The sequence below is a fragment of the Rhododendron vialii genome, chromosome 13a, assembly GCF_030253575.1.
Source record: "Rhododendron vialii isolate Sample 1 chromosome 13a, ASM3025357v1".
NCBI lineage: Eukaryota > Viridiplantae > Streptophyta > Magnoliopsida > Ericales > Ericaceae > Rhododendron > Rhododendron vialii.
The window spans coordinates 14,721,704-14,748,304 of record NC_080569.1 but is presented as its reverse complement, the minus strand read 5'-3'; the positions used below and the strand labels follow the sequence as shown (position 1 = coordinate 14,748,304).

At 36.8% G+C, this 26,601-nt stretch overlaps 1 protein-coding gene across 8 annotated transcripts in view; it reads right to left on the bottom strand.

Annotated features, from left to right (window-relative positions):
- Positions 1–8,323: 8,323 nt before the first annotated feature.
- Positions 8,324–26,601, bottom strand: part of LOC131313177 (ABC transporter C family member 12-like) — a 30,034-nt gene continuing 11,756 nt past the window's right edge. For 3 of the 8 annotated variants that reach the window (XM_058341333.1, XM_058341334.1, XM_058341335.1), the window contains exons 11-28: positions 26,143–26,217; positions 24,058–24,165; positions 23,187–23,321; positions 21,830–21,936; positions 21,645–21,738; positions 20,386–20,553; positions 19,525–19,665; positions 17,899–18,099; positions 17,657–17,755; positions 17,179–17,331; positions 16,445–16,830; positions 15,760–15,937; positions 15,114–15,437; positions 12,732–13,488; positions 10,816–10,937; positions 9,822–10,067; positions 8,801–9,224; positions 8,324–8,600 (exon numbers count right to left, since the gene is read on the bottom strand). In XM_058341333.1, coding sequence (XP_058197316.1) covers positions 8,503–8,600; positions 8,801–9,224; positions 9,822–10,067; positions 10,816–10,937; positions 12,732–13,488; positions 15,114–15,437; positions 15,760–15,937; positions 16,445–16,830; positions 17,179–17,331; positions 17,657–17,755; positions 17,899–18,099; positions 19,525–19,665; positions 20,386–20,553; positions 21,645–21,738; positions 21,830–21,936; positions 23,187–23,321; positions 24,058–24,165; positions 26,143–26,217 — 3,816 coding nt within the window. In that variant the 3' untranslated portion in view covers positions 8,324–8,502. The remainder of the gene's footprint in view (positions 8,601–8,800; positions 9,225–9,821; positions 10,068–10,815; positions 10,938–12,731; positions 13,489–15,113; positions 15,438–15,759; positions 15,938–16,444; positions 16,831–17,178; positions 17,332–17,656; positions 17,756–17,898; positions 18,100–19,524; positions 19,666–20,385; positions 20,554–21,644; positions 21,739–21,829; positions 21,937–23,186; positions 23,322–24,057; positions 24,166–26,142; positions 26,218–26,601) is intronic. The other 5 variants (XM_058341340.1, XM_058341336.1, XM_058341337.1 and 2 more) reach the window with 5 other exon arrangements.

Here is a 26,601-nt window from a genome sequence, read left to right as displayed (position 1 = left end):
TCGTGTCAGAAATGCTTAACCCTAACCCGTTAATTTCGTGTCCGGTTCGTGTCGTGTTATCGTGCCTGTTGCCCAACTCTATATAGAATTACAGATATACCATATATTATGTATATACGTTTGTGTTAATGGGTGACACAGATTAGTAACCGTGTTAATCGTGTCAATTTCGTGTCTCGCGTGTTCAACCCGAACCCAACCCATTTAGAATTCGTGTTCTCGAGTCGTGTCATTTTCGTGTTTCATGTCAAAAATGTTCAATCTTAACCTGCTAACTTCGTGTCCGGTTCGTGTCGTGTTATCGTGTCTCGTGTCTGTTGCCCAGATCTAATTAGAGCATCCACAGTGGTATAATCAAAACAAAAACATTTATAAGGTTAGCAACATTTGCTCAAAAAGAGCTCACATTGGAATAACCAAAACCTAAAAACATCTTAGCAACTCATCAAATTTTGGCCTTTGGATAATCAAAACTATCAAATTTTTGCCAATAATCAAATTTAATTGTCTTCACATTTCCTGTAATGACCGACCCGTATTTTTACCATTAATAATATCGTTAATATATATATATATATATATATATATATATTATTCGTAATAATAAAAAAATTCCTTCCTTAATAAATACTAGTACTTGTCCGTGCCTACAGCACTACCCATCCCAATTGAAATTGGAATTACCCTTTGAATCTTGATAGCGTCTCAACTTGATGGTATTTTTGTAATATATTTGTAAGAGTGTGGATACTTTCTTAAGAGAGTTAGAGAGCACACATCGACCATTAGATCAAATCAATTTCAACCTTTGGATCAACTTGTCTTGTGTGGAGGCCCACACCTTTGTGTTTTATTATATAGATATACAAATATAATTATCTTATCCTATTTATCTTATTTTTATTTACAAATTGCATGCATGCATACATACAAATTTCTTTCATCTCTCCCTCTCCTACTCAGTTTCTACTTCCTCCCTGACCATATATTCATCCTTATCTCGTCCATCTCAAAGCCCAAAGAGATAAATTTTTTATTAATTCAATGTTATCACCCTCTTCAAAATTCTCCTATAAATATCCCACCACTCCGACCCTAGGGCATACCACGATACTCCCCACGCCCCATCAGTCCAGAAGAGAAAGAAAAATCGGAAAAAATCAAGCTCCAATCCATGGAGTTTTAGAAAGAGAAAGTGAGAGAGAGAAAAGTGAGTTTGTGTCCAAAAACCAACCGAAACCCAAATTGACAGTTCCAAACTTTTTTTCCAACCCCAAGCATCATCCAATTCGGATCCAAGGTCTCCCGATCGAAGAAATCGAAGTCACCGTCTCCAAAAATTCAAGTTTCGTTTTTGATTCAATTCAATCCAATCGAGGTATTATAATTCCATCCAAACACTTCTCTAAGTATATTAAGTGTTTATATGCTTAACCCTATACCCTGAACGGACCCATGCATCAAAACCATAGCAAAAAGATGAAAAAATCGAACCCAGCGTCCAACCTTGTGGCAGAAGGTCTAAACGCAAGGTTGACTAAGTCAAACCTTGCGGTTTGGGCAGTTTTGGTTCGAATGTGTTTTGCGACCTTTCGAACACCATTTTTGACACCCGAACTATTTTTTTTAGATTTTTCATACCTCAAAGATCATAACTTGTTAAGGTCATATATTTTTTATTTAATTACTTATTTATTAAATTATTTATTAGTTATTTTTCAAAGTTTACAAACGAAAATTTTTTGCGACCTTCCAAACAACGTTTTAACACCCAAATTATTTTTTTCTAAACTCCTTGCATCTCAAAGATGATATCTTGTTAATTTAATATTTTTTTGTTTAATTTACTATTTATTGTTATTTTATTAGTGTTTCCAATCAAAATTATCTTACGACCTTATAAACCATATTATTAATGCCCGAGTAATTTTATTTAGACTTCTTACATTCTAAAGATGAAACCTTGTTAACCTCAACATATTTTAATTATAAAATTATTTATTATCTATTTACTTCACTTTCGGCCACTTTATTTAACGTCTTCATGTAAAATAATTTCGCGACCCTCCGAACCCAACTTTTGACACTCAACTGGTTGCATAAGACCTTTAGAACTCTTATTAAAGTCATGTTAATTATTCTAATATTTTTACCTAATTAAGGTATTTAATTAGTTTTTAATCAATCTAATTACTTAGAAATAATTAATGAGAGTCTAGAAAAAAATATTTTTTTTAAATTCTTTTAAAAAGTTCTTACTCATTATCATCTTGGCCATACGAGATTAAGGGCAACGGCCCATTCATAAAAAGTTGCGTGATTGCATTGCTTACTAATTGTTTTGTTTATTATTTGATTAATTGTATGTTGCATCACTAATTGATTTGAATGCTAGATTGGACCCTAGAAACATGGGGTGGTATGCGAATAGAATTCACCTAAACGATGCTAGGTAATGGATGAATTGAAAATTTTTATTTTTAGATTGCCTGTAGGCGTGATTTTGAGATGTGATGAAATTTGTGATGAGATTGAAACTGGCGGGAGTCCAGTGATGATTGTGAAATAATTTGTGAAGCGGTATATAAGATAGGCGAACCCCAATTGCGATTTAGGCATGATAAGCTTTTCCCTTATTGTAGTTATTGGGGTGCACACTCGGTATATAACTTAGGTGTATCTGCGACAGTAAAGAGAAGTGATCTCATAGGACCGAGCATGGCTAGCGTTTGGGGAGAAAAGATCTCGCGGATGAGATCTTAAATCACACGATAAGTTAATGGATAGTAATGAACTGGCTTATGTGAAAAATATTTGTTTGACTACTTCGATTCAATATTATCTTGTTACCTGCTAGTTGTATAGTAGGAGGGGTGATTTGGTTGGATTATTCTACTGGGTGATTTATTACTCACGGATACGTCTGTATCTACTGGGTGATTTATTACTCACGGATACGTCTGTATCCTGGCAAATCGTTTGCTTCGGCGATCAATTTGCCAGAGGGCGCAGAATTCAATGGAGAATATTTAAAGATGGTGCAGTTCGACACAGAAAGAATATCAGGAACGAAGATCGAGTATGCTTCGGATTTGTATCAAGCCTAGAGTCAGATCTGAAGTTAATATATTTTGAATCAGTAAATTTATTTTGTGACTGTAATAGCTAAACTTTATTTTGAAAAATTGTATTTATTTAGCAAAATTTTTCTAAAGAATTATTTTATTTTGCTCCCGAAAAATCGGGGCGTTACATTTCCTCAATCAAGTACACCATCATTACATAAAAACTTTCTTTCTTCCATTTTCAACATGTTTATAACAAAAATACTTTAAAAACAGTTTTTTTACACGTTTTTTTTTATTAAAACTGTTATTCCTAAATTTTTTTGAAATAGTTTTATTTCAAAACATTTTTTTATTGAAACATTTTTTTAAAAAACTATTCTTTTGAAAAAAAAAACATTATCTATTCAAAAACTGTTTTTTTTAACTTTTTCCTGAAAACTGTTTTTTTTAATCAAAGTTTAAAAAAAAAAATTTCTCTTTTTCTAATAACCTATTTTTATTAGTTTGAAAACTATTTTTAAAAAATTATTTTCTATGTCAAAATTTCTAAATTTTTATAAGTTAAAAAGGTGATGTTGTTACGGCCTAACTTTTATTTATTTATTTAATTAACGACGTAGCCATTTATTATATGTGTGTTATGGTTGGGTTCCAAATAATTATTTTGCGAGCGCTATGGGTATTGTTGTCATGATTGTAATATTTGGAGTATGAGATTGATTTTAGGTAAAACAGTGGTACTTGATGGTAATTCTGTTAGTTCTTATTAGATTGAATCTGATCATTAGTAGATGTATTTTTGCTAGTTACTTACCTAAACTCTAATTAATTAGTTAGCTATAATTTAGGGTGCAGCGTGAGTAGTGGGTGGTTTTAAGAGTATCACTTAAAGCTATATGTTATACGTTGAGTAGGGTTCTACATTGGAGCTAACGTTCTGAGGAAAAAGAAAAGAAAAGAAAGAGCCCCACAGTTGAATCTAAGGAGATCTTCAAAGGTAATTGCTAAAGTCGTAATTTGTTTCTTTCTTTTCCGTTGGTCGGCTCGGTCATGGAAAACTTGGGTTGGAGAGTACTCTACGTGGCTTTGTGGTGGCACGTGGCGATCTAGTGTTGTGCGTGGGATTTTGAAGTTGTTTGATTGTTCCAAAATCGGTAGTCGTTGAAGTTTACCAAACGGCCGTCAAATTCAATTATTTATTAACCGGATTACAGCTAAAGATTTGCATAGTATAGTGAGGAAGTCCGAGTCTATCCACAGGGAGTTCGAATATAGCTTGTTTGGATTAGATGTAAGGGTTTGTGGCGTTTAGGCGGCCAACTTTTAGTTTTCCTTTGAAAGGTGAGAAATACCCTTATGAAAAAGACTAAAAAACGAGTTCGGACTAAGAATTAAAGGCGGCAAGGCAATGGAGTTTCTAACGCCCGTAACTTAAGCTATCTAACAATTCTCAACGAAAATACGGTTGAATCGCACGGCATAGGCTATCAACCGGAAGATTTAGCTATGAAAATGGTTAGACTTGATGTAGAGTTTGAACAACAAGCTTAACACAAGGCGTTACATAGCTCCCGAAACCATGTGAGCGAGTACATGATCACCGGAGATTAACAATGCCAAGACTTGCATTCAAACTAAATATCAAGGTCAAGAACTAGAAGCATGGTATGGAAAGCGAGCAAGTTTTTTGGTTCTTCTGGCAAACACGAGTCGAGACATAGCTCACGGGACCATATGAGCGAGCATATGATCACCGGAGGTTAACATCGACAAGTTTTGTTATATAAAAGGTGAACCACACACATTTACAAACCAAACCTCAAGTTCTAAGATTGAGAAAAACAAGATTAACTTAAGTCATGAAGCATTAATCACCCCGGTGCCAAGCCTAATCAACTACTCACACATAAGGAAAAGACTAGAAAATATGCTAGAATTGGAAAACATGATTAACCGATAAAAACGGAAATAAACTTGATTTAAAGAAGAATCTAGTCCGTAGCTATAACATTAATACACGACAAATTAAATGAAACCAAATACTTACTTGAGTTCTAAGGAAAATAAGCTTGAAAACTTGAGCAATAACAATGGAAAAAGACTATCCTAAGCTAACTACTCTTTCCTAGGAGAGAGGAGAGGGATATTTATACAAAAACCAACTTCCTCTCTCAAAATATCTTAAAAGGTTACTACAAGTAGCAAGTTTTCAAATATGGAAGGTTGAAAAACTGTGAAAAGCTGTCAGTAAGCAATCTGTATCCATACAACCAAAACGGTTGTATGGATACCGAGATGTTAAGCCTGTGTTGGAAATGCTCCATAGAAGAGCTGTATGGATACAACCAAAACGGTGTATGGATACACTGGAAGCTGTCCAAAAGATAAGGCCACTGTATCAATACAATCAAAATGGTTGTATGGATACAGCCTTGTTAACTGCAGAAATGGCCTCTAGCTTCCAAACTTGGCACTCGACGCTTCCGAACTTCACCCGATGCTTCGTATCTTGCTCATTAGAAAACGGTGGCACTTCGCCACTTGGTCTTGAAAGCTCGGACTCCCTTGAGGCATGTCTATGGTGTTCAAATACGCCTTATTTATACGAATTACCTGAAATACACAAAAACCTACTTTACGTACAGTATCAAATAAAAGCTAGATAAATGCCAGTTAAAACAACATAAAATGAGACTAGTCGCACCAAATATCTATAATATTGGGTACTCATCATTGTTTAAAGTATTGGGGAGAGTTCTTAGTTTACTACCAATTGCAATATTGATTTCGGAATAAATATTGGTTTTAGACTGATATGAGTATATGTTCTTTAGACATGATTTAATGGTGAACAAAGGTGAGTATTTTAAAGGGGTAACAGGTGGTGTCATGGTATTGTTCTTGGAAAGCAAAGAAACCCATGGAGTTTCCGTGGATGGATTTTGGTGGCTGTTGTAGGCATAGTAAATTAGGGTTTTGGGTTGTTAATTGTCTAGTGATTTGGGTAATTAGACTAGGTTAGTTAAATAATCTCTCAGGTGGTCTTTCATTGCTATTGATATGTTGACTCATGTTACTGATAATTATATTTCTATATGATTTTGTATTCAGGTTAGGCTCGTTTTGCGTTGTTCGATTGCTTTAGCTTTGGACCCAGGTGAGTGGTTAAGCATGTTACGTACTTTCGAACATCCCTGCGTCCCTTAAATTGTTGTTTTGGAAAATTTACTATTAAAATTGGAAACACATATTTGTTTATATTTGATTATATTAAATTGCCTTACGGTATCGGTGAAACCATTTGTTGTTCGAATAATCTTTTGATGAGAACTTTGTGGATATCGATGGGAACATATTTTGGAAGTCCAGGGAAATTAATCCTCTGTGTGCGGGTGACTCTGGCCATTAGGGAAGAAACTGGATTAGGCCGGTGACCCTAATGCTCAACGGTTGTTATTGACCGGATCGTTCTTTGGGAAAAGTTCCACGGGCTGCCTACTCGTGGTGACTCTAAGATTTGATATTGGATCCAATTATGAAATATTTATTCATTGGCACTTGGTACTATTGATTTTGGTTGTGGTTCCCCATTGTTGTTGGAGGTTGTATTGTGATCACCATTGAGACTTATTTCAGATGAATCGTTAATTGGATTAATTGATTATTTTGTTGTTCACCTGTATGCCAAATTTATATTGACATGGTAAATTATTTTGATCCATGTTTTAAAACTTTATTCTAATATACATGCTTTGCCATTCACTGAGCTCGTCAGGTGACGGATTTATTCCAACTTCTTTTTCAGGCAAGTTGGGGAGTTAGGAAAGGATTCTGGTGGCATATTGAGGATTTTCTTTTGTTGACCTCCTTAGGGTGTCTCATCCTTTTATTTTAATAATCGCTTCCGCATTTAAAACATTTGTCGGTTATTGAATTCTTTTTTATTATTGGTGGATCACTTGATATTATTTGGTTCGTGGGATGTTTTGGCCCTATGCTTTTGTCTGAACCTTTTTGGCTGATACTGTTTTGAATAAAATTTATTCAGTGATTCAAAGCTTTGGCATTTAATTTATTTTCTAATTAGGCTACGTGTTCCATGGATTAATCTCATGGTTCACGGCCGGTCACTTACCATTTTGGGGTGTGACAGATGTGGTAAGTTTTGATTATTCAATTTTGATTGTACCAATGTGGATCTCTACATTGCTAACCTTAATAATTTCTTAAATGGATAACCAAATGATGATGTGGCAACTTTTGATTATTCCACTGTGGATGCTCTTAGATAATCAAAACTAGCAATCTTTTGTCAATAACCAAATTTAGCTGTCTCCGTATTTCCTCAATCAAATATACCATCATTACACAAAAACTCTCTTTCATTTTCAACATGTTTCTAAGAAAAATACTTTTAAAACAGTAGTTATTTTTTTGCAAAAATTGTTTAATTTATTTCAAAACAGTTTTTTTTTTTGTAAAAAATATATATTTTTTCTTAACACTGTTTTTCCCAAAACTGTTTTTGCCGTGGTTTTTTTTTTTTTTTTTGCAAAAACAGTTTATTTCAAAACAGCTTTTTTATTAAAACTTTTTTTTTTCAAAAACTGTTCTTTTTAATTTTATTTTCAAAAACTGTTTTTATTTTAAATTTTTTCCCGAAACTTTTTTTTTTAAATCAAAGTTTTTATTCTTTCTTTTTCTAATAACCTATTTTTATTAGTTTGAAAATTATTTTAAAAAAAATTTCTATGTCACAATTTTTAGTTTTTTATAAGTTGGAGAGGTGATGTGGCAAGTTTTGGTTATTTAATTTCGATTGTACCATTGTGGACCTCTACGCTAACCTTAATAATATTTTAAATGAATAACCAAAAGATGATAGTGTCAACTTTTGATTATTATTCCACTACGGAGGCTCTTAGACCCGTAAAATCGAACCAAAGATGCAAATGAGGTTCAGACAATGCAGAAAATGTTATCAAGCAAAATCCCAGGAAAGATTTCAGTTCAAAAATAAAAACCCAGGAAGGATTACTTGTTACAAATGGCTGTATGATCAACATTTTAACACCCTTTCGAGGGTGGTTTTGCTGATCCTGTACTCCGGCCCCTTGGAGCAAAAGGCTGAAAATTCCTGTCGCAAAATAATCATTGGAGATAATGGTTGTTAGGATTTCGACTTATAGGATTCCAAAATCCGATAACTAGTTTGCGGCTACCCAATAAAAATGAAGCAAAAAAGAGAGAGAAGATGAGGAAGAATTAATCATAGCAGAACAAGAAACTAGAACTGGAAACTGGTTTGACTAGTAAAAAGCTGTTCTTAATACTTTGATGATGAACATAATCATTGGCAGACTGATCTCCAAGCACCATGGATAGGCAGCATTATTCCAGATTACACAATCAATTAAAGACTAACATCTTCTCCCTACATTTCGACGCGGTCCCACTCCGATGATCTGTCTTGAAACCCATTTTCAAGTGATTGAAGCCCATTCTGAGCCAATCTGCTCATCATAGCAAGACCTGAAAATGCCATTTTCATATCAGAATCTGTCGGGCCCGATCATATCAGGAATGCCATGTAAAACAAATTACGAGTGAAAAGTAAGTTCATCTCTGATTCCCTCGCCCATAAACTTGCATCGATCTAGGAATGAATCGCAAAGACTTAATTAAAAAAACCCGAAGACGATTATATGCATGTAGGTGTTCAGTCTAAGTACCTTCAACAACTCTGTAGAGAGTCGACCACCAGCTTTCTCCAGAGACGTGGTACTGGTTTAACGTACTTTCAATGCATTCGTCGTGTTTCCCCTCTAAAACTTCCTGGAGAGTGACGACAGCTTCCTTCGTTCTCTTTACCATATTGTTCTCCTCCCCCATTTCCCATGGTTGAAGATTTATGTGTGAAGAAGTGAGGTTAACGGCAAGAGCATACTGCGCAGCAGCAGCCCAGTGGGAAGAGGCTAACCACCTCCTTCCATCTACAGGAATGTTCTCTTGTCGCCCAGACTTGTTCTCTCCTCCTTCCCCGATCACCAAGCTCCGTAGATATTCAGCATTTGCAGCACCTGTACTTTGAACCATCTTAGAGAAAGCACTTGTTTCGTTCAACAATAGTTTCTCCGGGGTCTCATACTCGATGACCTGAAAACATATGTTGAAGGTTTCTTACTGACATTTCAAGATCGAAGAAACAAAAACCTCAAACTCAAAGACAGATCAGGATCCCCCTCCTCACTTGACTCTCATGTGAGGAGAAATGGGACCCGCCGCAGTCTTGTTTTGACGATTTGAGCCCTTCATTTCGTAGGTCTCAACATTCATATAACACTAATGCATAAGAAAGGTTTATGGGATGTCAGTAGGCATCCCAATGACTCATATTTATCTTGAGAGAAATGGATTCAAATTCAATTACGACCATCTATCTCTCTCCTCAATTGGAATCACATAAGGGATGGCAGACTACTATATATTACCGACATCTCAATGACTCATATTTATCTTGAGAGAAATGGATTCAAATTCAATTATGACCGTCTATCTCTCTCCTCAATTGGAATCACATAAGGGATGGCAGACTACTATATATGGAAATCTAATTAAGCTTATAATTTGTTAGCAGTTTACTGATTTCGAATGGCTTCCTATTGGCTTTTTGTTCACCAAATGTGACATCCATTGGTGAGAACAGAAAGTAGGGAATAGGAATAAGCAAAAAGATCTATAGTGAGGGCATACTTGACCAGCATCAAGCACCAGAATCCGGTCACTGTCTATAATGGTATTCAGCCGATGAGCAATGATGAGCATTGTGCAATATTTAAATTCTTCTCGAATGGTTCTCTGGATAAGCGAGTCAGTTCTAACATCAACAGCTGCTGTTGCTTCATCGAGAACAAGAATCTTTGATCTCCGTAACAACGCTCGAGCCAGACTCAAGAGTTGCCTCTGTCCAACACTGAAATTCTCCCCTCCCTCTGAAACCTTGACACAGACAAAGAAAAATCAAATTTTCAGGGCACACCTATCAATTCCCTATTTTTTGCGATAATTTGTTTCTTGGATGGAAAAAACTTTGGGAATAGGTCATGCATTGCTAGTACCATGTAATCAAATATTAGACTTCACCCAGAAATACACAAAAAAGCAGTTTAATTACAAGCGTCGAATTGTTTTTAGGTGTAAAAAAAAGTTGCTATGAGAACTGCTTGAGGTCGAAGCAAGCAGGTTTTTGCCTCTTGTTAACTGTATGATAAAAAACTATGTCGTGAAACAACCAAAATCTTCATTTGAATGAGGCAGTTTGAAAAATTCAGTGGTCTGTCCTATACTAGATTTATATCCATCCGCATACATACTAAGTCTCGACCAAAATATGAATGACATGTGATGATCTTACTGAGACTCTGACATGTTGACTTGACTGCATATGTGTAACAGAGTTTCCAAAGCCTCCAATCACACAAAAGTTTCATAATGCTGAGTGGAAATAATGGGAAAGAATCCGAATGCTGTGACAATCCAAAGTGGCATCATCTTGGACTGAACAGCCGTAATAGTATATTATAGCAGTACAGTTATGTCGTGCAAATATTTGTATTTGTCCCGAAAGAGAGAAGATTATATATAGGAGATAGAAATATTGTTCTATGCACACTTCAGTACTCTGGTTTTTCTTTAGCTAGTAGTTCGAAAAAACAATTGGAAACTATTAAGCAAAAAGAGCTTGTACCTCAGCATCAAGCCCCAAAGCATTCCTTCTGATGACATCCTTCAGATGAGCACGCTCTAAAGCCTCCCAAAGGTCAGCGTCATTGTGTTCACTGAAAGGATCAAGATTAAATCGAACAGTACCTATCCAAAGAAAACGATGGTCAGCCAATAATTATGTATGGTTGGGGGATGTGTTTTCGGAGCAAGGAACAAACGAATTAGTTAGATAACCCCAACAAACAAAACACTAAGGCATATCAGCCTTCTTTTCCACGTACTTGCTTTTACAAATATGCATGTGCAGCTGTTCAAAAAAAAAAAAAAACATTCAAAAAAAACAAATATGCATGCGCAGCACTAATGCCAGTCATCTGTGTTAGAAATGAGCATGCTTTTTTCTGTCATCGTATGAGAAAGTCCATGAAAGAATATTATCAGCCAGAAAACATGGATCAAAAGCATCGGTGGTAGGCTCCTAACGTACTTTGACGTCATTCTATCAGACAGTTGTGGGGAACTCCCACATATAGAAAAGGCTACTGGGAGAGTGCCACTTAGCACATAGAATAGTTACGAAAAAAATCAACCAGATTTTTGTGAGATTTTATTCTCCCCAACACAATTGAAATTAGCCCCCTAGATACTGACACAGTCCAACATGGACATTCTGACACAGTGGATTTCTTTTTTGTCCCATACTCCCCCACTAGTCCACTACTATCCATATCATGATATATCATTTTTGTATCCTTCTTCTTCCATCTAGGTTTTTTTAACCATGGGAAAGTCTCCATATATTCATATAAAGATATTATATGACAAGTAGGTCTTTTTATCGTAAAACTACGTCCTCTAGCTCGAGGTTTCAATTTCTTCACAGTAGTACCCTCTTACTTCGGCTTTACTAATTTTGATGATTTTTAAACTTTCCCTATAAAGAGATAGACTCGAAATGACATCTGTTATGTCAATGACACCCTTTCGATTTTTGATACATGTAGGACACGGCATAGCTAACCTAGTGCAAGTTTAGAGTTTGTATTTGAAACTTACACTGTATGCCTTATATAGTTATATGTGATTCCTTATTCCTAAGTAAAGAAACATATGAAAGTTAACAATAGTTAAATCAATAGGCCCATACTTTGGCAGTAGATGACAGACTCCTCAATGTTGACCACAAAGGGAAGCAACTTATTAGGTGATTCTACCCAAATAGAATGAAGTTGAGTATGAAAGTACAATCACATTTTTCAACTAACTCAAACTTCACAAACTTTTAAATTACGTTGGAGCTATAAATGCGCATTCTTAAAACAATATGAGGGAGCAAGAATAAAAGACAAAAAATAAAAATCCATGCATTTCTCAAAGCCCTATCTGGAAATACCTTTGTTCAGATATAAGTAACATCTAGTCATTTTTGTTGATAGTTTTTTAGTGGAATCTTTCACCGATGGAGTTATAAGTTGAACACTAAAACCAAGCTATATATCTTTTTATTGCGACAGAAAAAGGAGTGATTGGCTTCAAAAAAATAAAAATAAGTGCATAAGCATATATGTTACTGAAGAAATGAGTAGAGCTGCAACATTACCAAGAATAGCAGATAGTCAATGATCAGAGATTCAGAAGTGGAGCGTAAATCTCCATGTCCTACCATTTTATCAAGAAACAGTATTCTAGAAACGGGATCAAGGTTTCGGCTTTCTATGAACATTTATAGGAGAGGAATTATATGCATCCAACGCATGAATGTAACAACTTTTTGGAAACAAGGATGGATTAAGTACCTGAAGACTACTAAGAAGCACAGACGAAGGAATTAAAGCATGCCAGCTCAAGAGAGAAGAAAACAATAAAAAAGTAAATGTAAGAGAGCAGGGTGTACTTGGAACTTAAACTGTTTAGAACCTAGATAGGGATAATGCATACCTGACAAAAGAACTGGTGATTGTGGTATAATACTCAAAACCTTACGGAGATCTGTCAGCCCTATCTTCCCAGTATCACAATCATCAATCAGGATTTTTCCCTTTTCCAATTCAACTAGCCGAAATAAAGCATTGAGCATGCTAGATTTCCCTGCACCGGTCCTTCCAACTATGCCTACCTTCTGACATGGCGAGATTGTGAAGGACAGTCCATGCAAAACAGGAGGAAGCTCAGGCCTATAGCGTAACACAACATCTTGAAATTTAATCGATCCTAATGAGGGCCATCCAGGTGGCGGACGGTTGGTCTCAATGACAGCTGGAGCCTCAGATGGTAAATCTATGTATGTGCCAACACGCTCAACGGAATTTAGACTATTTTCGGCCCTACTTGCTTGTCTCAGAACATTACTCAGTAGATTTGTGATGTTTAGAGAATAACTAAGAAGCAAACCCATTGTAGCTGCAAATGCCACCTTGTTTTCTGCTCTTCCATTTTCCATGACAGCAAAAGTTGCGGTCATCCAAATCATGATGCCTCCTAATGTTTCTAACCTTATTGTAAGCCAGCGGTTGGAGCTTATGTTAGCGAGGGTGAATCTAATATTGTTGTCCATTGATTTTCCATTAATGTTGGACATCCGGTCGTATGCTTTGTAGGCACGAATTGAAGACAAACCATTTAGTGCTTCTCCAAATTGTGCATAAACTGGAGATCTAGTTATGGAATCTAAGCGCTTTACTTCCCGGCTTGTGCTCTGTCAAACAAATATGTATTGTTTAGTCAGGGAAACAACAACATAGGGATGTGGAATGTGCAATGAGAAAAATATTTCATGAGTTGCATGTTTTATAGGACAGCATTGCAGAAGCTGTGTAAATGTAAATAGAAGGGACAAAGCTTTTACAAGCGAAAAATATGTGATTAGCACAAAATACTCAGAACGACACGTGGGTGAAGAAAATAGGTAAAGGTGCCTAGTCAGTATGTTTTCCTTTTATCTAGGACCAGCCCTGAAAATTATATAAAAGAAGATGGAAAAAGGGAGAAGTTCTGTGGTCACGGTTATTTTTTTTAGTCTCAGGTCAGGAGTCTTCCTGTAACTTTCTAATGTGGGGTAATTAGGTAGTTTAGTATTCTTGGGTCTAGATTAGTGAATTTGACTATTGACACCCATTTCCCTTCTCAGTAAATTTGACTACTAAGATTATGGCTCGAAGCCAAACTACGAATGAGGACAAAAAAAGCATAATATTCAAAAATCAAACTCTGTCCGCACCCATCTTCCTCCCACGCACCATAGACCAACCACACACTTCCCTTCCAGCATAGCCCAGCCCCTCTCCCACCCTCCCTATAATGACCCGGCCACAATATTTTCAGCTGAGCCGACAAAGTACGTCTCCATATGGACCCGCCCTAACACATCACGTCATGGGATCCATCCAAGCACTTCTCCATAAGGGACCTGTCCAAGCACGTCTTAAGGTGGGACCCGGCCCATTGCTGCAAGCCTTGAAACCATTGGTCTGACTTAGCCCTGCATAACATAATAACTTTGGATTTGGGCTGCATGTTCACAACTTTAAAGTACGTTGCGCAAACTGAACTTTTACTCACCAAGCGATTGGGACGCATTCATGGACTGGGTTTTTTTTTTCCTTCCCGTACTTCACTTGCATGGCATCAAGCCACATAAATTGTGGGTTCTTAGACCTGGGACAACACATCCTAGCCTCCCAGAGTCCTCGGCCACGTCAGCCCCTCCCTAACTGTATGCCCCTTCCCCCAACCTCTCCCCCGTCACCATATGCCCTCTTCCTCTCTAGCCCCTCAGTTATGTCTTCTTTTTTTTGGTAAGTATGTCTTCTTCTTCTTTGACCACTTTCTTTGACCACCTTATCCACTCCATTCCATTCCAAACCCAAACGCAATCCGTAATCCCAGATCCTAGGGAGGGGATAGTGCGGAGCAGCCGGTAGTCGCGGGATGGTGGACAGCAGAGATCAAGAGGGTGAGTGTGAATTTTTGTTTCTATTTTTTTTTATTTTCTTGGTGGTGTAGAGTGAGAAAACATGGCTGAAAATGGAATTACCTATTAGTTCGGTGTTTGTTTGGAGATTACTTTTATGCTTAATATAAAATTTAATGGAAATACAAATACAACGGGGACGATGACTTGGATTACTAGTACCACAAAAGAAAGAATATATCCAGCTACAAATAAATTTCTTAGTTTATCCCTGCAGCATAGAATCTAAAAAGGGCTTAACATCCCCACCGTCAAGAACGGGTAATGAATTGATCTTGCTTTCCACTTGCAAATGTGACATTTGAAAGAGCAAAGTATCAAAGTAGAAAATAAAAAGAAAGAAAACTGACCTGATAATATAGGTAGGCTGCATAGAACAAAATCAGCAGTGGCATTATGGCCCAGAGGGAGATGGTGCTCGCAATACCAATCAGTGCAAAAGTTGACAGTAGCTGCCAAACTTGGCCAAGAAACATATTCGCAAAATTAGCAACATTGCGGTCTATATCACCCAGATCCTTTGCAAATCTGTTGATTACCCGCCCGATTGGGTTGGTCTGAAAGAATAACATAGGAGCTCTGAGTACGGACTGTAGCATGGTATCATGCAATCTTCTAGCTGCGTGAAGACTTGATGTGATTAACCAGAAAGAGTTTAACAGGGTTACCATCACCTGAATAATGCGCAGGCAGGGTAAGTCTCCAAAGTAAGCGATGAAAGGGACCTCAAAATGTTGCAATCTAAAACAGCATGTACCAGCACACAGTGAGTAACATTGGCTTGGTTGTTCAATGTCTTGAATCCTGATACTAACATATTGATGCATATAAATGTACATGTTTTCCAATGTTATACAAATGAGGACCAAGAATTTTGATTATGTGATTGAAAAGAATGAAAGTATTGAACCAAAGAGGACATACACAACCGCATTGAAATTTGGAAAAGCAATGTTAGGAGGATGAAGTAAGTTGCAAGATGAAGTTTCCAAGTACCTGACCGAATGACAAAAGTGCATAAATCAGAATGAAGAAACCCGGTCCTGAACTTGAACTGCTACGTTTTGTCCAAAAACTTAACCATGTGCTACTCGAAACTCGAAGGACTTCGGTCAAAATGTAGCACATAAATAGGACCATGACAACCCAAAAACCTCCTAAAGCATCTTTATACCTGAGCAGATAAGCAACAAAAAGTACTCAGTATATGGTACTTTTGGTAAAGGTACAGTGCACTACAAAACATTAGAAGCGACCTATGTTAGGAGAGAGATAGGTATATCCTGTCATATTTGACAGGAATCAACTAAATGCACCGATCAAGCCCTTACTGATATCAATGAGTTGATATTTTACGGGAGCTCTTAAAAACACGTTTTAAATAAATTGAACGGCTCTGATCAATTGCGTGGGAGTCATAAGCAAAACATGTGTCAAATGTTTTGTGAGCGGAACACAATGGAAGGCTGGAATTAAGTTCAAATTCTACTGATATCAGCATATCAGCAACCATTTTCTGCAGTTAAAATACAAGGGAATGAATACAGGCAGAACCGTAGTAGCCAAGTTTTGAGACATAAGTCACACAAACAGCTTTGTTACAGAATACTGGAAGCAATCAAGGAGTCAATGAACGGTTAGTAGCATCACAGTTTAACTTAAAAATAACGTAGAATACTACCTCGTTAAGACCTTCCAACTGACAACACCTGTCTCCCTTTCTTCTTGCTTGATAAGAACAGATTTTCCTACTTTCCTTGTACTTTTCGGGTTCCCACTTTCTGGTAATCCATTCTGCATTACACTATCAGCAGACTTCGAGGATTTATAATCACTATTATTGTCGTCCTCCTTTTCATCCACATGCTCTTCCATTTTCCCCGCATTCTCCATAAGCTTTTGGAACAGTACGCCACTTCTAGAAAGCTCCTCAAATGTTCCCTCCTCCATGACCATGCCTTCGTTTATAAGAATAATTTTATCCACCTGAGGAAGAAAATGCAGCTGGTTTGTGACAAGCACTCTGGTTTTCCCTTGCAACTCTTCTTTGATGCAGTTGTTAAAAACCTGGACAAATTTTTATAGGAGATTAGACAAGAAGAAAAATGAGGTACAAAGGGAGATTGAATTAAGAGTGTCCGAGTATATTTTGAACACCGGATGACATTCTGGAAATACATAAAGAAAAGATGAAAAGGAGAAAGCCTTATCAGCTTGATTATTCCACTGGGGAGGAAAGTTTAGCAGTTTCTGGGGATCTTTTATCTATATAGGGTAAAATTCCAATAAAAATGACCCTCTATGTCATAGAAAAGCATAGAAGACTAATGCTACATATGATGACTGTACACTGACGAATTTCTGGATCGCATTTCTGCATTTCTTTATTTAATTGGTTTAACATGATATGTTTACCTGTCGACCAACATGGGCATCTAGAGCACTTAAAGGGTCATCGAATATGTATACATCTGCATTGGAATACACAGCCCTGGCCATGGAAACCCTTTGCTTTTGCCCCCCACTAATATTCACACCTCTTTCACCAATCTCTGTAAGATCACGACCCTGAAAGAAATATTAAATAGACAAGGATTCAGGTCCATGATATTATTTAGCATGCTCAAAACATTTTATAAACAATCAAACTAATTAGAACTTGTTGACATCATACTGCCTCCGTCCTAATTGTTTGTTCATTCCAACTATCATCCCAAAATAACGTCTTCTAATCCACTTTATCACTATTAAGTGTATTGAAAAGCTTTGTCTAAAATAACTATTTGAGATCTTTTGAACAAGTTGTAATGACAAGAATGCCGTAAATGGACAAACATTATGGTTCGGAGAAACTAAAATTTACTTGTCAAAATCAAAAGATACTGTACTTAACAGGAAGTAGGTCGAGGTCGTGCTGCAATGCAGTTACATCAATTGCCTTCCAGTATCTAGAAGATTCAAAGTTAGAACCAAATAGTATGTTCTCCCGTACCTGTTAAGGATAAACGTAGCACATAAGATTCATGAATATCATGGGGTTTAATGGGCACCAGCATAGACCCTAGAATGTTCAATGTTGTAAATCTTCAGCTGTGAGACCTAGTTTTCATAAAAGATGAGCATGCTGTAACTCACAGTAGCATTGAAAATCCATGAAATTTGGGGCACATAAGCAACGGTTCCCCTGATGACAACAGTTGAATCTTCTACAGGCGGAAGCTCCCCAATCATTGCCGATATAAGCGACGTCTTTCCTTCGCCAGTGCCACCAACTACTGCAACTAGGCTGCCAACTGGTATGTCCAAATTGATATTTGACAATGTGGGTTTTTCTGCCTGGACATATATTAAAAAGATTTCAATTGACAATAAAGCATGAAAGTCCACATGATTCCCAAAGTTCTCAGTAGGTGGAAAGTTTGAACTATGTAGTTCGTACAACTAATGGCTGGAAAGGTAAAAGCTTCACTCGAGAGTTCTGCATATTGTGTTACACTTTAAGTTTGGCTGGCAACTATAATGTGTTCTCAGCTCACCGACACAAACCTTAACTATTGTACAACTAGGGTTGCCGCGTAAAGGCATTGGCTATAATGTTGTATTTTATCCTAGCTTCAACAAGAGAGCATTCACCATGCATCTCGTGAACTTTTTGTTATCAATTACAAATGAGAGTTTTTCCTTACATTTTCCATCAGTGGCCTTAGAAGGAAAATAGCTTACATTGCAAATGTTTCAAGCATAAACATAAATTTATTAAAGCATTGTCATGTCTTAATCTCCATCTAATATCGCTACCCTAAAGTCCCATGGCGTCCCATAAGTTCTATGCCATCACAATCAGAGCAAATACGGAATTTTATTGGTTCTGTATTGTACGCTTTCTATTTACTTAGACATTACTTAAGCAAGTTCTTGCTAAATAAACTAGTAACCCGAACTTCTCCATCTCTATACGCTTCCAAGCTTCTAAAAAAATTCCACCTGCTCTTCAAACATTTCCTTTTCTATATTGTCCTTCACCTCAGTTATCGTAATTTAAAGAAGAATTTGTTGTAGGTGTTAAATAATCTGCTCAATTGGCTTAAATGGTTTTCATTTGATAGTTTTCGAATACAGCTCTTGCTTTTTTCGGTTCGTCTCATCTTCCTCAACAAACACTCTCTCATCCTAACATACACGGCATGAAAACCATTTCCTTCTCATGCATAGTACCTATATATACACATTTGTATATTTATAATTCTCCTTCCTCCATTCTTTATCTGGACCTTAAGATGTCATCATAAACAGACCAATGTAAGCTTTACTTTTTTACTATCTTTGACCACTTTCTTAGTTTCGTATCCAAGGTATCTTTAAAAAATTTCAGAAATCCCTGTGTCTAGGTAAAGTTTTATGACAGGCATTTAATCTTTTAATTTCTTCTTTGAATCGTTTCATTTCATCAGCAAGTTTCTTCGATGATGTCTGAGTAGATTCCCCATGAACTTCTTATCTAACTCTTTTGATACAACCATGCTTGTTTCGAATGCTGATCATGAAACGCCTAATTATGAAACATCCTGATGTCAACTGGTGCCTTGGCAGTTGTGTTATGAGTTTAAAAGTGCTGCCAATTTTCAACCTTAACTTAATTGGTAAATGCAAAAATTGTCATAACACTACAACACATGCACACAGAACACATACACAGAGCGAGGAAACACAAAGCAGCACCACATGTTATACACAACCCAAATAGTTAAAGTTGAGCTAGACCTTAGAATCCCATGAAAAGTATCCATCCTTGATTGAGATGGCTGGAAGACCAGGTTCAGGAGGAGGGTTAGGTAAAAGAATTCTCTCTTCAGCTAAGAAAAGTTCCTCCAGTCGTTGTAACGACACATTTGCATTTACAACCTGTAAGAAATGTCATCTTCAAATCACAGAATATAAGGGAAAAAGTTGTAAACAAATATGCTGCATGTATATCTGTTTATAAAAGTACCATATGCCTCAATGACTTCGCAAAACAGTTTTCATTTAATTTCTCTGTGAGGTAAATGTCCATGTTTCTTCTAGCTAAACTTCGAAAAAGGATTCAAACAACTTTGCAGGTGTTAATGCCATTGTACCGTTTTAATTGTTCTAGCCTCTAGATTATATTTCTGGTAACAAACTTTGGTATCATTTTCAGATGGTGAGCACTGATTCAGTGGTCAGAATCTCAGCCTACTAACCTCTAGATTGTGGGTTTGAGATGACAGCAGTCGCTTGGTGCATCTAATACCAAAGGCCCCTCCCTGACACCCTTTAGTGGGTTCTGAAACTGTTCTAGACATGATTGAAGCTCCACTGGTGCATCAATTATCAGAAAAACATGATCTCTGTATAAATGTTTCATGGAATTGCTAAGACCAGTTAAATGACCTCTTTTTTGATCCCCTATCATTAATTGCTAAGATCAGTTAAATGACCTTACCATGATGCAGGAGTGCTAACAAGAGACGAAGAAAATTATGGCTAGAACCACATGTACTCCTGCCTTTGACTCAGAAATTTTAAGTAGGATCCAAAACTACTAAGTCTAAATTGTATGCTGAAAGGGCATTAACTGTAAAAGAGGTGAGGAGAACAAACCTGTGTTATTAAGTTTGGAAGCATGTTTAGTGGCATACGTAGCACTGCGAATAGAGACATGCATGTGAAAGCCCTTGAAGGAGTCAAATCCCCACCAAGCAACGTGAACAACCCAAATGATGTCACCGTTACGAGAACTGGAATGCTGTTTAGTATGAAATTGTTACACTGCAGGGAAAAGACAAAGTTAGTATGGTATATTCCATGGTCAACATACTTAGTTTTACATTCACTCTCAGAAACCATCAATGTCATGGATTGCTTACTGTCGACAAATGCCATTTAGAATGTTGTTTCATTGAGAGATTTTGAAAATTAAAATCAACTTGTATTACATGCACAACTGAACTATCCTCATGTCAAATAGTAGGTAGGAGGAAACTGGTTCATTAATGCCATTAAATATACTTCTGTAATGCACCTGTCGATTATAATTTGTACTTGATCAGTAAGCCATAGATAAAGCAATCATGATATGGTAGCATGCACCTATTTCCAGTCGTGCTCAGATATAAGATAAAAGCAGTCGGGAAAATGAATTGAGGACGGTATAATCCACGGCCAACATACACATTCTGCATTTACTAAGAAACTAGGGTAGTGATTTTTGCAGTCTTCTTTTGTATACCCACACTCCTTTTTTGTCTTTATCCTATTTGATTTACCACATTCTCTTTTATTTACTACATTTTCATGGATCAAGAGAAAAAGGAGTGTAGATGGTAAATAGAGGAAGGTGAAAATCAATTCGCGAGAAACTACTAATGTCATGAATTGCTTATAGCAAACAAATCGCGTTTCCCATTGTGATTCATTGAGAGATGTAAACATGATAGAAACCATCTTGTTTTCCAGTGTTCCACACTCAACTGAACAACTCCCTTCAACAAAATAGGTACTTGAGGGGATGCATCTTTTTAACAGTCTTTTTAACAGTCTTGGAGGTGAAGTGCACAAGAGCCACTGCACATGTAGATCTTGCCCCTCCCCTTACACTAATCCACCATGAGTTGGGACCAACAGAGATCTTTTGTACATCACACCTATTGAGTCTAGGATTCAATGGTAAATAATGAAATAGCATTACAATTGGGAAATTCTACACTGTGTTAAGTAAAGTAAGTCAATAACTAGTACATACAGAATTTTGCATCAACAAAACAGACATGGATATGACAGTAAAGAAAGCAATGTTTTGGTGGCGTCTCTGAAAGTGATAATGCCATGAGATGGTTTCCAAGATTATGATTATGTCATACCGCCGACAATAGTTGTGCTTTCTGAAACCATGAGAGTTCATCCTTCCTCATGCCGCGAACTTTGGATTGGAAACTCTCCTCCCATGCATAACATCTGAAATTGTTAAGCATTAAATCAGATAATCACTCCTGACATTCTAACTGTATATAAGATCGAGACAATCCAAGCAAAGATGGCAGTATACTTTACGGTGTCCATGGCAGCCAAAATTTCATTCATTAGCCCAACTCTCTTATCAGTACGTTGCAGTCCTTCCTTGGATAGTCTTCTCATTTTGCTAATGATAAATGTCTGTTCCCAAGAGATAAATTAAGAGTTTTGAGCAAAACAACAGAAAAAAAACAGAAAGTCTACACACACATACAATCTGTGCACAGATTGTGCACATATTTTGTTGTGGGGCCCACCACGGGTCCCACACAAATCATCCGAGCTGTTCATTAAATGTAAAACATTTTTTCAAGGGTCCCTGTAAAAAATAATCTCAATCCGATACCTATAGGTGCTCGATCCAATCATATAACTTTTCATTATCCGGAAATCTGAATGAAAAGTTAGATGGTTGGATGAAGCACCTATCTAAAACATTCACCACAAAGTTCCCACTGTACTGTAAACCATCACCGTTCAAAAGCATGACCAAAAGAAGTCTACAGTCTGAGGTCTAGACAAGATCCTTTCTTCTCCAGAATATCTTCTAAAGTAAAGAATCACACAGAAAAACTTAAACTACAAATTAAGGGCTCATCAGGTTTATATCACCAAAAATCATACTGGTAGGAAGTACTTTAAATCTTACTCTCTTGACTTGTCCTGCGAATTCGATATGTTAATGGGGATTGGCGTTTTGGTTTGCTTGAGTGTCTTACTCTTCTCCAGTAAATACTCTCCGTCTCATTTTGTTTGTCCATGTTTCAAATTTTGGGATGACCCAAAATGCATGTCCACTTTCGAAGGTAAATCATAAAAGTCGGTTTTCCGATACTATCCATTACAAATTATCCAAAGTACAGTTACCAATGGGGATAAGGCGGACATGTTTCCTAGGGATCATTTGCTTGAAAGGTTTGATTCCAGTAAGGAATGCGATCCTTTCTCTGCGGTAGAAAGGCTGTCTCAAAACTTTTACTTTTAATCGATGAAGTAAGTTTCTGAGCTGGTGTGTAACTGATTCCACCAGTAACTATGTCAATTGGACATCGATAATCAGACTTCAAGGCCAGCAACCCTTGCTTGAGGGACTTGAGTAAACTTACCCATGTCATATCCAGTGGATATGAATACATTGGGAAAAATAAGAGTCCATGTGAGACTATAGCCAGATGACCACAATCCCCAAGAAGGAGTAAAATACCAAAAGGCTAAACATGGTCAACCACTACCATTGGGAAAGGTTTTGTTTGGAATTCAGTATATGGAATCTAAAACTTTTCCGAAGAAACAAAAGGAATAAAGTCAAAGACAATAAGTCTTTAAGAAACCCATGCAAAATACATCACTAAGATAGAACCCAAATGAAGGTGTAGGGAAAGCACTGTTACCTGTATAGGGAACATTAGAACTAACATTAGTGAACCAAGAAGTGATGCCACACCAAGTTGCTGGTAAAGAAGGACCATAGCAATGGTGATTCGAAATGGAGCTGACCATAAACCATGAAGTTGTTGGCATATTTGCTGAAAGCAATGACATAATGTTACTATTCAATCCAGGCAACTGCAAGAAACAGAAAGAAGAGAAAAAATAGGGCAGACACAGTAGGAATCACTATCAGTTGCAGAAATCAGTCAAGCCACATGCTAGAAGATCTGTTGCTTTCCAATGAAAATTTCTTACTAAATCAAATCTTCACATCAGAGATTTTTTTAAATGTTAATAAGTTTTACTTGTGTCAAAACTTTCTTTTAGAAAAAGAAACCAGGATATTTTGTTTGAAACACGAACAAGATACCCAGTTTCCGTCTTAAAATAAGAAACCATTTAGTGAAAATTACCAAGTTGCATCCATAAAATTGAAAAAATACAAGTCCTTTATACTTGACAGGTAAACTCTAATAAAAGGGACAATTGCTATGCACTTTCTAAATAAGGCCCATACTTTTGGGTCATCCTTAGCATTCTTCATCGACATAGATAAGCCTCATGGAGAGTTCTGACAAGTTGGACTTAGCAATTTGCAGTCTCATAATGGTCAACATGGTATATATTTATCTTATGCAGCACAGAGAGCACAGGAAGAGCACAAACCATTTACTGACATTGCAAAATCGCCTACAAATTTAGCGCTTCTGGTTACCACAAATTTAGATGATATGAAATCTTTAAAAAAAAAAAAAACTTATTATCGGGCACAGTCATGTCTGTCTATTAGTGAGGTGGTGTGCATGAGCAAAAAAATTGAAGATAGCATGCCTGAAGTGCATTAGCATCTGTTGTCATCAAATTTGTTATCTTTCCTGATGGGAACTTCTTGCGACTCTCATGCGTGAGCCTTAAGGATTTGCGAAATACAGCTGCCACCTATAGACAGAGGAAAAGAATTAAGTCAATGCTTTCAAATTAGCAAGAAATCATAGCATTCCAGAGAAAGATTTTCATTTATCCTGGCCATTATTGCCAACCATCAGGGTTGACCAAAATTCCGTAGACTTTCGTAGACATCTGAAAGTGGGGGATAACACCACAACTAGTAAGATGGCTATATATTGATTACTACTGCTTCAGAAATTGGGAGGACAACAATTTCAGTGAAGTTCTTTTTTAAGTAAAAGAGGTGATTTACTTTTTTCAAGGGGGACCTTTCTCTTCTAATAAATAAGAAACCCTCCCCGCAGTAAGATTATATCAGTTGATTTTAACTCCTCATTCTTCATCTTTTCAACTTTTATTTCACTTCTTCTTGGTCATTGACTTTTCTATTGTATCATTCAGTTTCCTCCATGCAAAGTTTTTTCAGTCAAAATCAACATTTAAATTTGCAATAAGACATGCTTAAAAACCAGGTCAATTCCTATCAAAGTCTAGAAGAAAATCGATGAACAGGTGGACCAAAAGATGTAAATTGAATGAAGAGCATGATTCTGCCACAACTCCACCTAATCATTACGAATCCTCTAAGAAGCATGAACACGGATACAGGATACAGATATGACACAACATGGACACGCCGACATGTCATTTCTACAAAAATTAGGACTCGGACATGTCGGGACTCGTCAAACGTAAGTGTATTTGTATTTGTATTTGTATTATAGAGATATGTTATGATTTCATATAAACGTCGCAGAAATTTTAATGTGTCCTTAGCATGTTCCAAGAGTGTCGCCGACGTGTCCTAGAGTATATCCACAATGTGTCTAACTAAAAGAAATATGATAAATTCATTAGACAAGTAATTAGGCATGTCCAATATGTATCCGGAGAATGTCCTATCGTGTCCGTCATCCTCATGTGTCGTACACGGATAAGTGAGGCCGGTAGACGTGTTCGTGCTTCTTAGCGTATGCTAGAAGAAACATGTTGGAGTTTGTCCCACATCGGTTAGTTATCTCCTCCAAAGCTAGTATATGAGCCTAGGTGGCTTTTCCACTCATTGTCAATTGATTTTGAGTTGGATGCTTTAACGTGGTATCAGAGCTACGGTTTCGGAGAATTTCTTCCCCCTATTTGTGTCATAAGTGCACCATTGTCTGCTGTGATCTATGTGTTATGGATTGTTTGTTTACCTCTCCATGTGCGAGTCGAGGGTTGCACGTGACGGGTGACTGTTGGAGTTCATCCCACATCGGTGAATTATCTCCTCCAAAACTAGTAAATAAGCCTGGGTGGCCTCTCCACTAATTTCCAAATTGTTTTGAGTAGGATGCTTTAACAAAACACATAGCCCATTTTGCAAATTTATGCTGTGTTTATGTCCCCAAGTGATTGAGACTTAAGGCTCGATTTGGTTGGTTGGTATGCTGTGTTTAGAACCAAGAGAAGGAAAGGGAAATAAAAGTTATTCTTCCTTTCCTGTTTAGTTCATTTGAACTATCATATATTATCCTTTCCTGTTTAGTTCATTTGAACTATCATATATTATCCTTTCCTCTTTCCTTCCTCATTTCTTTGTTAAATTAGTTACTGTTTTATTTCTTTTCCCTTTAAACCGAACAACATAAATTTATTTTCTTTTCCTTTCCCCTTGAAAACCAAACAAAGAAAAGTTATTGCTTTGCCTTTAAAACTCTTCCTCTTTCTTCTATCTTCCTTTTCCTAAGTTCAAAACACAGAGGTAGGTTGAAGCCCGAAAGAAGGGGGAAAGGAAAAGAGAGAAAAAAGAAGCATCCCGAGTTTAGTGTTGGTTATGCATGCACTCTCAAGTCTATTATTAGAACAAGTAATGCTAGTGCAAAAAAGGTAACATGTTAGTTGAAAGAAAAAGCAAACAAAACTGAAAGAGATACGCAGAAACAACCCATATATATCTATAACACTGTAATTGGAGAGAGAATTTACCAAAGTTGATCTTAGCCTGAAACCAACACGCATAACATTCTGAAAATACTGAGATTCACATAGCACGCCAAGTGACTGGAAAAGGGAAAATCATCCTGTCAATGCCATTATTACAAACAACAAAAGCAGCCTCCATGATCATTGATCTCTTGGAGGAAATATCTTAGAAAAAGAATGCTTGAAAGGTAACTTCCTGAGTCTCCTTTGGACAAAAAAATGAAGTAATCGATCATTTCAAGCGTAAGGTAGATATAGCCAGAATCAATAAAGTGTGGAACATAATGCTCCGAAGAAACTTGAAGTCCTATTGGAATGATCTGATATTTGCTTGTTCAAGAAGCACACCTCAAATTCTTTTCAAAAAAAAAAGAAGAAGAAGAAGAAGCACCTTTAAATGTAATTGCAGCATTAGCATTTTAATGTACTTCTCTTTTTTCCCTATTCTATTTCCAGTAAAAG